Raw genomic sequence first — 12,986 nt, 5'->3', positions numbered from 1 at the left:
AAAGTACATTTGTCAAGAAATATGAGGTACAGCACTTAATGATTGTCATATGGTACTAATAAGCAACCTGGAAACAATATTAATATAAATCGTAAGGATACAAGCAACAAGTTACAGTCATACAGACATAAGTGAGAGGAGATGGGTGACAGAACAATGAGAAGACTAATAGTAATAGTAATGCAGCCTTAGTGGATATTTATTTATTTATTTTGTCCAATACATAATACACATTGAAGAGGATATGTAATAAGTAAAGAAAAGAATAGAAGAAAATATATAAAAGTATAGGTGAACATACTTTGAAAGGAAGAAAAGATAAATGAGATAAGGAGAGACAATTGGACAGGGGACGGGAGGCACACTGGTGCACATGCACCAGTTTAACAGTGGTGAGGGAATTATTTGTTTAGCAGAGTGATGGCATGGGGGGGGGGAAGTATTAGGGGATTTGCAAAGCAGGAAAGACTCCTGTAAATTTCCTCCAAAGCAACAAGACCGCGCAAACACTAATCAGCGGACCAGGTTTTATCACGTGACGCTTACAGCGCCAGTAACATTCAGATGTGACGCACCAGCGAAGGGGGGGGGGGTGTGTGAGAAACAATCCAGCTGAGCCCATCATCGTGCAGGATTGGCAGGCAGCCGGATTTCAATGGTCTCTCTCTCGACGGGCGAAATGGAACAGGTTAGTCTTCCTTTAAGTTAAAGTCTCTCTCTCTCCCTCCCCGTAAGAAGAACACGTGAAAGAGAACCAGGAGAAAGGGACTGAACGCAGCGCCTGCAGGGAGTTGTGGTCTTCTGCAGCGCGAAGGCTGCTGGGCGTTGTGGTTTTGCAAAATGCGGACAAGCTCAGGTTGGATGCCGCAAGAACGTCCGCATCGATGCGCCCCCTTGTGGATGGCGAAGAGCGTGTGATGGGAGTAAGCAGGATGTGGTGAGGCAGACCGAAGTAGGGGGGATACAAACAAATATAGAATAGATAGAATAGAATTCTTTATTGGCCAAATATGATTGGACACACAAGGAATTTTTGTCTTTGGTGCCTATGCTCTCAGTGTACATAAAAGAAAATTTACATTTGTCAAGAATCATGTGGTACAACACTTAATGATCGTCATAGGGGGTCAAATAAGCAACGAAGAAACAATATTAATAAAAATCTTAGGATACGAGCAACAAATTACAGTCATACAGTCCTAAGTAGGAGGAAAAGGGTGATGGGAATGATGAGAAAAAAACTAGTAGAAATAGAAGTGCAGACTTAGTAAAAAGTTTGACAATGTTGTGGGATATGTTTGGCATCACAGGAGTTTGAAGTATTATCTCTGCGTGATATCTCACTGCCTGCCTTCCTTCTCTAAATCTTGGCATACTTCTTTAATTTGAGTTGAAAATCCAATTTATATCTACAGCTCCTTCCGAATGCTAGCGGACGCCAGACTTAAGCCAAATAGAAAACCTTGGTTCCCCTTCGTTTGAATTTATATTTGCAGCCTGGATTTCATACTCCAATCCTTGATAGAATCTTAATTTCACAGTCTGAAATAAATAACTACACTGCTCAAAAATAATAATAAAAGGAACACTTAAGCAACACAATATAACTCCAAGTAAATCAAACTTCTGTGAAATCAAACTGTCCACTTAGGAAGCAACAACTGATTGACAATCAATTTCACCTGCTGTTGTGCACATTCAACTTTGTACAGAACAAAGTATTCAATGAAAATGTTTCATTCATTCAGATCTAGGGTGTGTTATTTGAGTGTTCCTTTTATTTTTTTGAGTAATATATGTACTTATGTATGTGCTACACAACTGTTACATTTAGAGAATCGAGGGATAGAAAAATTACTACATGTCCCAATAAATGTTTCTTTTAGCTCCACTTCTAGCTACATTTGCAATCCAACCAAGTTATAATTTAAACCCAAAATAATGTGCTTGACAGCCAGTTTGGTATAGAGGTTAAGGCATCAGGCTAGAAGCCAGGAGATCGTGAGTTCTTGTCCTGCCTTTGGCACAAAGGAAAGCTGGATAACCTTGGGTCAGTCACTTTCTTTCAGCCCTAGAAAGCAGGCAATGGCAAATACTTTTGAAATTGCCTAGAAAACTGCAGGCTCTTATCCAGGCAGTTGCCAACACTTGACTCGGGCACATAATTAATAAATCAATAAATAACAACATGTCCAAGAATTTTAAAAAGTACATCAAGAAAGTGCATCAGGCCTGAACCATTTCGAAGTTGACACAATGTCCATTGCCTATTTGATGGAGGGAGTTAAAAACGCTCCATAATCATAATCATAGGGAGGGTTCATAACGCTCCATCACGAGAGCAGCATAATGAGAGCTAGTTTGAAACACCACTGCATCATAAAAGAGCCTGAAGGCCCTAGCATGAGAAGTGGCCGGCCATTAAAGATTCTGTTTTTCTCCCCCACTTTCTCCCCTTAGACTCCACATCTTTGTATTCTGAGCATCCTGCAGCTGTTAATGCTGTGCCAGTAGCCTTACTTTCAGCCAGTTCCCTCATAATACATCACATACCATTTTGCTTGTTTCTCCTTTTAAGAGGCTGTTTGGCAGTAGGAAGGCTGACTCACAGGAAGAATGAGGATTGGTAAATGCAAGCTAAATATCAAATATGTTTTTTCCTAGACGTTTGCAGGGGCAGATTGCTGCTCCCTGTAGTTGCAATCTTCTCAAGTTATCTATAATGTGATTTATTGGTCATTTACCAACTAATTTGGATAATCAGGTTCCGGTCCACTGTGTGTGACTGATTGGTGTGTGGTATTGTATTTTGTTTGCTGAAACTCACATTAAGAAAATGCTATTGTAATTGTTCTCTTATTGTAAGCCCTGTTCATTTTACTTGGATTATGTTCTGCCGGTGTGTTTCAACCACATGTAATTACAGGGTAATTAGTCCAGGAAGACACACACCACACAATAAAAGGAAAACCCAAACATTTTTATAAACAGAAAAACAGAAACAGCTCCCTTTTTAAATGTCAAAGGGATTTTCCTGGTACACACAAGGCACAGGTTAAATGCAGTCCAATAACTAGGAAATTGAGTCCAATTCTAAAGTCCAGAGAGTCTACACACAATTTGAACAGCACAAAAACCACGATCTTGATGAAACAATGAATCAGATAAACTGCCATGAGGCTAAAACACCAGGCTGCACTTTTATCTGTAGCACTAATTACAGCAGCCCCACCCAACCACAGGTGGCCTCAATTTCTCTTGTAATAATCCTTCAGTTGTTGTCTCCTATTTATCACTCTATGCATGTGTGGATGTGTCATTAATTCTTGTTCAGAATCCAGGGATGATACAGATAATTGATCTCCTGGGCTGTCTGCCAAACTCCTCTCTTCCCTGTCACTCACGCTTCCTTGGTCAGAGGAGGCTTCGTGGGCAGATTCCATCGGGAGCAAAACAGGCCTTCGGCATGTGGGTGTCTCCCCCACATCCACCTGCACATTCCTTGGGGCAGGAGCTGGGCCAGAGCTAACCACAATAGATTAAATCTTAGAAACATTGCTTTATTGAATAGTGTCCATTCTTTATAAAGTACCATTTTTACTGTTGATTTATAATAATTCAATTCAATTCAATTTATTAGATTTGTATGCCGCCCCTCTCCGAAGACTATTGATTTACAACAGTTCGTTTAGTGGCCTTTCAAATTTACAACAGAACTGAAAGTGATTTATGACATTTTTCACAGTTACAACCTTTGAAGCATCCCCATGATTATTATTATTATTTATTAGATTTGTATGCCGCCCCTGTGATCAAAATCCATATGCTTGGCAATGAGTTCATACTTACGACCATTGCTGTGTCCTAAAATCAAATGATCCCCTTTTGCGACCTTCTGACAAGCAAAGTCAATGGAAAAGCCAGATTCACTTAAGAACCAGGTAACTAAAGTATCAACTGCAGTGATTCACTTAACAACTACGACAAGAAAGATCATAAAATGGAGTAAAACTTACTTAAGAATAGATATTTTGGGCTCCACTATGGTTGTAAGTTATTGTTTATTTAGAATTTAAAAATATGTACATTGTTTACAGTCCTTAGTCTGTTCTTTCTAATAGAAATTGTAAAGTCCCAAAATGTACTTGAGTCACCAGAATGCCAAGAGAGAGACCCAAGAAGAAACTTGGAAAAAATATCAGCTTTTATTTGTACAAAGAAGAACTGGGTAGATCATTCCACAACATACAAAGAGCATGCAGTGAAAACACACTCCAAGACCAGGGAAGTCTTAATACCACTCTACTATGCCCTGGTCAGACCATACCTGGAGTACTGTGTTCAGTCCTGGTCACCACACTTCAAAAAAGACATTGAAACTCTGGAGAAGGTGCAGAAAAGAGCAACCAAAATGATCAGGGGACTAGAAACCAAGACTTACGAAGAGAGACTGCGGGAACTGGGCATGGATAGCCTAGAGAAAAGGAGGGCCAGAGCGGACATGATAGCAGTCTACAGGTATACGAGGGGTTGCCACAGAGAGGAGGGGATCACTTTATTCTCCAGGGCACCGGAGGGCCGGACGAGGAACAACGGCTGGAAGCTGACCAAGGAGAGATTCAACCTGGAAATAAGGAAGAACTTCCTGATGGTCAGAACGATCACCCAGTGGAACAACCTACCAGCGGACGTTGTGAACTCCAACACTCTGGACATTTTAAAGAGGAAATTGGACTGCCATTTGGCTGGGATGCTATAGGGTGCCTGCTTAGGCAGGGGGTTGGAGTTGATGACCCACATGGTTCCTTCCAACTCTAACAATAAATAAATAAATAAACAAACAAACAAACGAATAAATAAATAAATAAATAATTAAATTAAATTAAATTAAATTAAATTAAATTATTAAATTAAATTAAATTAAATTAAATTAAATTAAATTAAATTAAATTAAATTAAATTAAATTAAATTAAATTAAATTAAATTATTAAATTAAATTAAATTAAATAAATAAAAGCCACACCTTGGGGAAGGTATGGCATCCTTTTATACCTTCAGAGACATCAGCTTGGTACCCAATTCTAGTCCCCTGGACCATGCCTTCTTTGTAGCCCTGCATTGGTCATGTAGCAAGGAACAGAAGGGCTGGATGCTTAGCAACGCAGGTATTTGCCTGATGTAGCCTTGCCAATCCATGACATGCACCAGGTGCTGAGTTATACAAAAAACCCCCAAGATAATAGAAGTTAGATCACTGGTAGAAGTACGTGACAGAAGCAATTCCAATTCTTAGCAAAGAAATTCTTACAGAAGCAAAATAGCAAGTTAAACTAATTCTACTATTATTATGCCCCTTCAAAATCTTCACTTTCCCAGCTAACCCCCGCTTCTTCTTCTCAGTTTCTTCTTTGCCAGGTAAGGCACTACTTCTCCCTTCCTCTGTTTGATAATAAAATGTAAGCCCTTTCATGTGTTTGTCCGTAGGTATTTCTACTGCATCCAACTGATAATTGTAATTTTGGTTTGGGGGAAAAATAGCAGCACTTTTCAACTTTGAAGGTTTTTTTTCTGTAGGATGTGTTTTCTGAAGAACAGGGTTTACACACATGTGTAAATCCATGATGCAGTTTTGCTTTTTAAAATTGACTCAGATAACATCATTTGCAAACCGTTACCTCTTGTGTTACACAATCCTATTAGTAGATTGACTGAAATAGAGTATTTAAGAGACTATCAGCTACCTACAAATTAATGTTTTTCAGTTTGGAATACAGTTTTTAGGATTATCTGCAGGAAAGCAGGACAAGCAGTGGTAGGCTCCTACGGGAACAGTCAGGAGCAAAATTTGGAGCTCCACCCCAGGGCACCCAATTTGCACTGAAAGATGTTGAAACAAAATGCATAAGCCACTCCCACCGTTTGGTAGTAAAAGTTTTGGTAGCCCATCACTGAGGACAAGTTATGGCAAACTTAACTCCATATATTGTTGCATAGACCCCCTTCCTATACTTACTTGGGTTGTGACACTACAGGTGGTCCTCGACTTACAACAGCTCATTTAGTGACCATTCGGAGTTACAACGTCACTAAAATAGTGACATGACCATTTTTCAAATTTATGACCGTTGCAACATCCCAATGAGCATGTAGTTTACATTCAGATGCTCGACAACTGACATATGACAGTTGCCGTATACCTGAGTCATTTTGCTACAAGCAAAGTCAGTGAGGAAACCAGATTCACTTAACAACCATGTTATGTGGCAAGAAAAGTCGTAAAATGGGATAAATCCACTTAACAATTTTTTTCACTTAATAATATAAATTTGGGACTCAACCGTGGTCGGAAGTTGAGGATTACCTGTATTACACAATGGAGCTTGAGTAGAGATGTCACCAGGGGTGGGTTCCTTCTGGTTCTGACCAGATCACTCGAAATGTTAGCGACCTGCTAGTGATGTAATTTTGGCGGCATGGATCCGGTTCTGTCTGTGCCAGTCTGTGCTTGCGGCCATCTTTCTTTCTGAATTTTCAGCTGATTTTACTGTGCTTGGATGGCTTCTCTGATTCTGTGCTTTGAAAAAAGCCCTCCCGCCTGCCCCCGGGTTAATACTCATCTTTATTTCTTTGCCCGAAGCACAGCTAATCAGCTCCTCAGCTGTGTTTCGGGCTGAATCCACCTTCTGAGCACGCATGTATGAAACATTGTGATGTGAACCGGTGGCAAAGGTAAGTGGAACCTGTTAAATATTCATGAAGAAGGTTCCAGAGTTCAGAATCTGCATGGAGCCTCCTGAGCCACCCTGATTGGTTGTTCCGTTTGGTGGGAGACTTGTTACCATGTCAGATAGAGTTTATTTATTTTATTTTTTATTTTTATTTATTCATTTGTCCAATACACAAATACATAGGAAGAAAAATAGACATGTAGTAATATATATAAGGGTAAAAGTGAACTTAGAGGAGAGGATATATGAAAGAAAGAGAATATATATGGTAAGTGAGAGAAAGGAAAGACAATTGGACAGGGGACGAAAGGCACACCAGTGCACTTATGTACGCCCCTTACTGGCCTCTTAGGAACCTGGAGAGGTCAATCGTGGAGAGTCTAAGGGAGAAATGTTGGAGGTTAGGGGTTGACACAATTGAGTCCGGTAATGAGTTCCACACTTCGATAACTCGATTGTTGAAATCATATTTTTTACAGTCAAGTTTGGAGCGGTTCGTATTAAGTTTGAACCTGTTGCGTGCTGTTGTGTTGTTGCGGTTGAAGCTGAAGTAGTCATTGACCGGTAGGACGTTGCAGCATATGATCTTGTGGGCAATACTCAAATCGTGTTTTAGGCGCCGTAGTTCTAGGCTTTCTAGGCCCAGGATTGTTAGTCTATTTTCGTAGGATATTCTGTTTCGAGTGGAGGAGTGAAGGGCTCTTCTGGTGAAATATCTTTGGACATTTTCAAGGGTGTTAATGTCTGAGATGTGGTATGGGTTCCAGACAGACGAGCAGTAGTCTAGGATGGGTCTGGCAAAAGTTTTGTAGGCTCTTGTGAGTAGTCCGAGATTGCCTGAGCAGAAGCTGCGTAGGATCAGGTTAACAACTCTATAAGCTTTTTTGGCGATATTGTTGCAGTGGGCTTTAGCACTTAGGTCATTCGATATTAGTATTCCAAGGTCTTTCACTGAGTGTGGGTTGGCAGTGAGAGATTATTTATTCAGTTCGTATGTGCGTTTGTTACATTGTGAACCCTATAAATACAAACCGCGGCACTTTCTTGCGAGCAATTTTTTCTGTAACTCGTTTGCGTTAACCCTACCAGCTCTGTTAATTAAGGACTGTTAATTCTACCAAGTTAACTCTCTGAGTATTTTTCAGACCCCACCCCTGGATGTCACTGCCCATATTCAGAGGCCACAAAAGCAATTTTTTGCTTGCTGGCCAAAAAAGGATCAGATAGTTCATCAGGTTTGTTTTTTTGCCAATAACTGTCAGTTACATCTTACAAGAGATTGTCTAATTGAGTTCCTGTACTAAAAGGCAAAGAGTATTACATACCCACTATGTCTGCATCCCTCTCTTGAACATGTAATTTAAATAAGTGTGGCTTTACTTTGATATATTTCTTAATAAACCTATTTGCTTCAAATGCCACAAATGTCGATTAGCATTTATTGATGGTTGGACTAAGCCCATTCCTGAATTCCACCAAAAAAGTGTTTTCAACAATTTATTTTTAATGGGACCTGTTCTAATTCTTTCAGTATCCTCTTCACACTGCTTGTGATTAGGAGCATATCTTCCGACAAGACCTAAAGGATATGGTAAATAATACATTGTTAGGGCATTGAATTGCACTCCGATGGAGAACTTTATGTGGTAGGCTATCAATACCCTGTTCTTTCTGATTTGATGCCCATTATATTTGGTCTGGTTCCACAGCCATCTGGCTACTTTGAGCCTGTCTTTCTCCAGCATTCTTCCTTATAATTGAGCACTTTGGATTCTCTCTGCCTTTTGATATGCATCTTAGCAGCACTGTTTCATAGAAACTGGCTTATACAGTATGTGCTGGTGAGTGTAGGGCATGAATGGCTACTGCTGGAGGGGGGGACGCAGTGGGATAGCAAAAATGGAGCTCCACCCCAGAGTACCCAATTTGCTCTGAAAGATATTGAAAGAAAATGTAGGGCATCCTGTATAAGCCACACCCACAGTGTGGTAGTAAACATTTTGGTAGCCCTACACTGATGTAGGGTGAAGTTTCTGGCAGAAGATTTTTGGTTATTGGGAACTGATTCTGGGTTGGTTTTTGTGCTAATTATGCTCATTTGGTGCAAAGGGGACATTTAATGTATTTTCCTCCTTCAAGAATTCTTCTTTAGGTGACTCCATGTTGGCACTGAACTGTTCAATAAGTTAATTACATTCAGGGACCAGCTGGATCAGAAAGAGATTTTATTTCATTAACCACCACCACTCTTGGATGAATAATGCTTATTTTATTTTCTTTCTGCTCTGTTTCATGATGGATTTATGGAGATATAAATTTTATCTGCAGAACCTGTGACCATCTCTGCTTTTCAGCTACAGACAGCTGACCAGTATGGCTGACTGCCGAAGACTTGATTCCTTTGGGGGTTTTTTTTTTTCCAGATTTCACATGAGAAGGAAACTTGAGTCACCCTTGTGATGCCATCTAAAACAGGGGTCCCCAAACGTGGCAACGTTTAAGATTTGTGGACTTCAACTCCCAGAGAATTCTGGGAGCTGAAGTCCACAAGTCTTAAAGCTGCCAAGTTTGAAGATCTCTGATCTAAAAGGACTGATGGATCACATGATTACAAGTCTGCTTTAAAGTGAATTCACTGATAATGGCATCCATCCAATCCAATTTATTTTGCAAGGGAACATCTCAATAGATAGGAAAGTTCTCCACTGCTTCCCTGTAGCCCAAAACGTTTTCTCAAAATCTCTACAATAAGTTGGGAGACCTTCCAAAAAGATTTTCGGCAAGAACTGGAAGATCTTATGAGGAAGAAGAGAACAGATTTCTTATGGTGCACTGTTGGATTTTTCTCATAGCTTTATTGTTTTTATTTTCATGTTAATTTTTAATGTAATTCTTTTTCTTGCAGGATATTAATGAAAGCAGTATTGCCAAACCATCTAAAAGGAAAGACATGTCTAGTCCAGTTTATGTTGGTAGAGAAGATGACATTAAAAAGCTCCAGAGAATAACAGCTACCGTCCACGAGAGACAAGTTGTTATTTTCTACCATGGTGGACTCTTTTATGCTCTGGATTGCCGCTGTTACCGTAAGAACTTAAAAATGATGTTCATTGATGCTTACAGAGGCTATATTTTAATATAGCTATTACAGTAGCTACATTCAGTGAGAACAAAGCAAGTCCCTTGTTAAGTTAATGCAGATATTATTTAGTCCTTGGATAGCAACATGTGGTTGGGAAGCTCATAAGCTGGGAATGTTTATGGTCCCCAGCCATTTGTACTCATAGCTATAATACCTCTGAAACTAGAAGTAGGGTACAACCACCATAACTAATAGCTGTGGTCTAATATATTTGTATCTTTTAATAGATGCAGGAGGTCCCTTACATCTTGGTGAAATCGAGGTAAGTAAACACAATACATGCTTAATATTAAGTGGTGTGCATAAGTGCACCATCATGCCTGCTGTCTCTATCCTAATGTTCCCATTTATTTGTATCCATTTAATGTATTCATAAACAAGTTTATATTTAGTTTTTTCCCAAAACCATCACTGTTCTAAACAATTTGTTTATTTATTTATTTATCGATCGATCGATCAATTGATTGGATTTATATGCTGCCCCTCTCCGAGAACACGGGGCAGCTTACAACATATAATTCCCTCAACACTGTCAAACTATTTACTAAGTCTCCACTATTATTACTCTTCTTATCATTCCCATCACCCATCTTCTCTCACAAATGAGTGTATGGCTATAACTTTGTTGCTTGTATCCTTACAATTTATATTGACTAGCTCCTAATATGATTTGATTGCTTATTTGTACTCAGACTATCATTAAATGTTGTACCTTATGATTCTTGACAAACTTATCTTTTTTATACACTGCTCAAAAAATTAAAGGGAACACTTAAACAACACAGTGTAACTCCAAGTAAATCAAACTTCTGTGAAATCAAACTGTCCACTTAGGAAGCAACACTGATTGACAATCAATTTCACATGCTGTTGTGCACATTCAACTTTGTACAGAATGAAGTATTCAGTGAGAATATTTCATTCATTCAGATCTAGGATGTGTTATTTGAGTGTTCCCTTTATTTTTTTGAGCAGTATACAGTATATACACTGAGAGCCTATGCACCAAGACAAATTCCTTGTGTGTCCAATCACAATTTGTCAATAAAATTCTATTCTATTCTAATATCTGATATATTATACATGTTTGACAAAACAAACAAACAAAATAAATAATATAGCTAATGCGGTAATCAATATTTTCACATAAATGAAAGCCTCAAAGGGCAAGGACATTGCAAATACAATTAACTAAATGATCAGAGACAATTTGTAGGTAGACAATATACAGTATGTGTCTATGTCTAATGGTGTAAGGTAATAACAAATGTTTTTTGTTTTTCTCTTGTTTCTGTAGGACATCAATGGACAACCATGCATTATTTGTCCTTGGCATAAGTATAAAATAACTCTGAATACAGGTGAAGGATTGTATCAAGCAATAAATCCCAAAGAGCCATCTGCAGTACCCAAGTGGCATTCAAAAGGAGCAAAGCAAAGGACTCACACAGTCACCGTGGACAACGGAAATGTTTATGTGACTCTTTCAGATTTATTGGAGTATAAAGAGTCTGACTACTATGCTGAAAAATACAAATTGTAAAAAAATTACAGAAAAATAACATTTTAAAATAACATTTTACTATATAGGAACTTGAATGAAAAAAATGTTGAATACAGGTAGGCCTCTTACAACTACAATTGAGCTCAACATTTCTGTCTTGCTAAGCAAGACATTTATTAAATTAGTTTAGCCCCATTTTACAACCTTTCTTGCCAGAATTGTTAAGTGAATTACTGACATTGTGAGGTTAGTAACACAGTTGTTAAGTGAAGCTGGCTCCCCCATTGACTTTGATGGTGAGAAGGTTGCAAAAAGTGACCTTATGACCCTGGGATGCGGCAACTGTCAAAAATATGAACCAATTGCCAAACGTCCAAGTGCAAAATGCATGACCACGGGATGTTGCAATGGTCATCGGTGTGAAAAACAGTCATATATCACTTTTTTTCAGTACCGTAACTTTGAACAGAAGGACCAGGGGAGACATGATAGCAGTGTTCCAATATCTCAGGGGTTGCCACAAAGAAGAGGGAGTCAAACTATTCTCCAAAGCACCTGACGGTAGAACAAGAAGCAATGGGTGGAAACTAAACAAGGAGTGAAGTAACTTAGAACTAAGGAGAAATTTCTTGACAGTTAGAACAATTAATCAGTGGAACAGCTTGCCTCCAAAAGTTGTGAATGCTCCAACACTGGAAGTTTTTAAGAAGATGTTGGATAACCATTTGTCTCAAGTAGTGTAGGGTTTCCTGCCTAAGCAGGGGGTTGGACTAGAAGACCTCCAAGGCCCCTTCCAACTCTGTTATTATTATTATTATTATTATTATAACAGTCACTTAATGAATTCTGGCAAGCCAAGGACTATCTGTATAAATTCTGGTCTTGTTATCTAAAAGACATTCTGTTTCTTTGTGGTACGTTTGCGTAGTAATACTCCCTCAGTGATGGAGGGTTTTGTCCAATATCTGCAGGATCTTGGGATAATTATTTCCAGAATATTTTCAAAACAAAATCATCCAGTTGGGACTTAACTTTTCAAATGTTCTTCCTGGCAGCCTTTTATGTCCACACTCAGACCAAGGACCTCATTTCACAACCAAAACCCAGAAAGGAGATGTTTTCCACCCCTTCCCGCCCCAGATTTAATGAGGGAGAACTGAAGAGTTAGGGTTGATTGTCGTATTCACTCTAATAAACAACTCAGCATGTTTTCTTTTTGAGTTAGGTCATTATTATCTAATCCTATGAAAACAAGTTTATGCTGCCATTTTTGACCCATCAACCAGCAAACTAAATAATAAATGTACAGTGGTACCTCTACCTAAGAACTATTTTTCCATGCTATGCATTAGGGATCTTTAAATAAAGATTTTTTTTTTTGTTGGGAGACTATCTTGTATGAATAGTACATATTGACTCTTGCTGTAATGGGTTGTAATGCATCAATTATTTTGCATTACAATTCCTCTTCGTAAGGGAGGTAGGCCACAAAAATCTGTTTAAGTCAAACAGGTTATTTGCATTAACTAGGAACTCTTTACAGGCCCTTCTAGGAAAACAAACCTGGGGGGATTAGGACACATACAGGCAGTAGATCTGTAGGCTTTAGTA

At 38.9% G+C, this 12,986-nt stretch overlaps 1 protein-coding gene across 2 annotated transcripts; it reads left to right on the top strand.

Annotated features, from left to right (window-relative positions):
• The first annotated feature begins 579 nt into the window (after window positions 1-579).
• On the top strand, window positions 580-12,767 carry RFESD (Rieske Fe-S domain containing). 2 transcript variants are annotated; one of them, XM_070736339.1, is made up of 4 exons: window positions 580-688; window positions 9,635-9,815; window positions 10,099-10,133; window positions 11,169-12,767. In XM_070736339.1, the coding sequence occupies exons 1-4, from the start codon at window positions 656-658 to the stop codon at window positions 11,412-11,414; spliced, it is 495 nt and encodes a 164-aa protein (XP_070592440.1). In that variant the 5' UTR covers window positions 580-655; the 3' UTR covers window positions 11,415-12,767. The 2 variants fall into 2 exon arrangements, with proteins under 2 accessions (XP_070592440.1, XP_070592439.1); XM_070736338.1 differs by lacking the exon at window positions 580-688 and adding an exon at window positions 3,792-3,941.
• Window positions 12,768-12,986: the final 219 nt, after the last annotated feature.

Source organism: Erythrolamprus reginae, chromosome 2 (assembly GCF_031021105.1).
Source record: "Erythrolamprus reginae isolate rEryReg1 chromosome 2, rEryReg1.hap1, whole genome shotgun sequence".
In the NCBI taxonomy this organism is placed as follows: Eukaryota; Metazoa; Chordata; class Lepidosauria; order Squamata; family Dipsadidae; genus Erythrolamprus; species Erythrolamprus reginae.
The sequence above is the reverse complement of the archived record's forward strand: the minus strand, read 5'-3'. Positions and strand labels throughout refer to the sequence as shown.

Coding starts and splice junctions, on each gene's coding strand:
- RFESD (XM_070736339.1), top strand. CDS start 656: ATGGTCTCTCTCTCGACGGGCGAAATGGAACAG. Junction 689..9,634: donor CGACGGGCGAAATGGAACAG/GTTAGTCTTCCT, acceptor TTTTTCTTGCAG/GATATTAATGAAAGCAGTAT. Junction 10,134..11,168: donor TACATCTTGGTGAAATCGAG/GTAAGTAAACAC, acceptor TTGTTTCTGTAG/GACATCAATGGACAACCATG.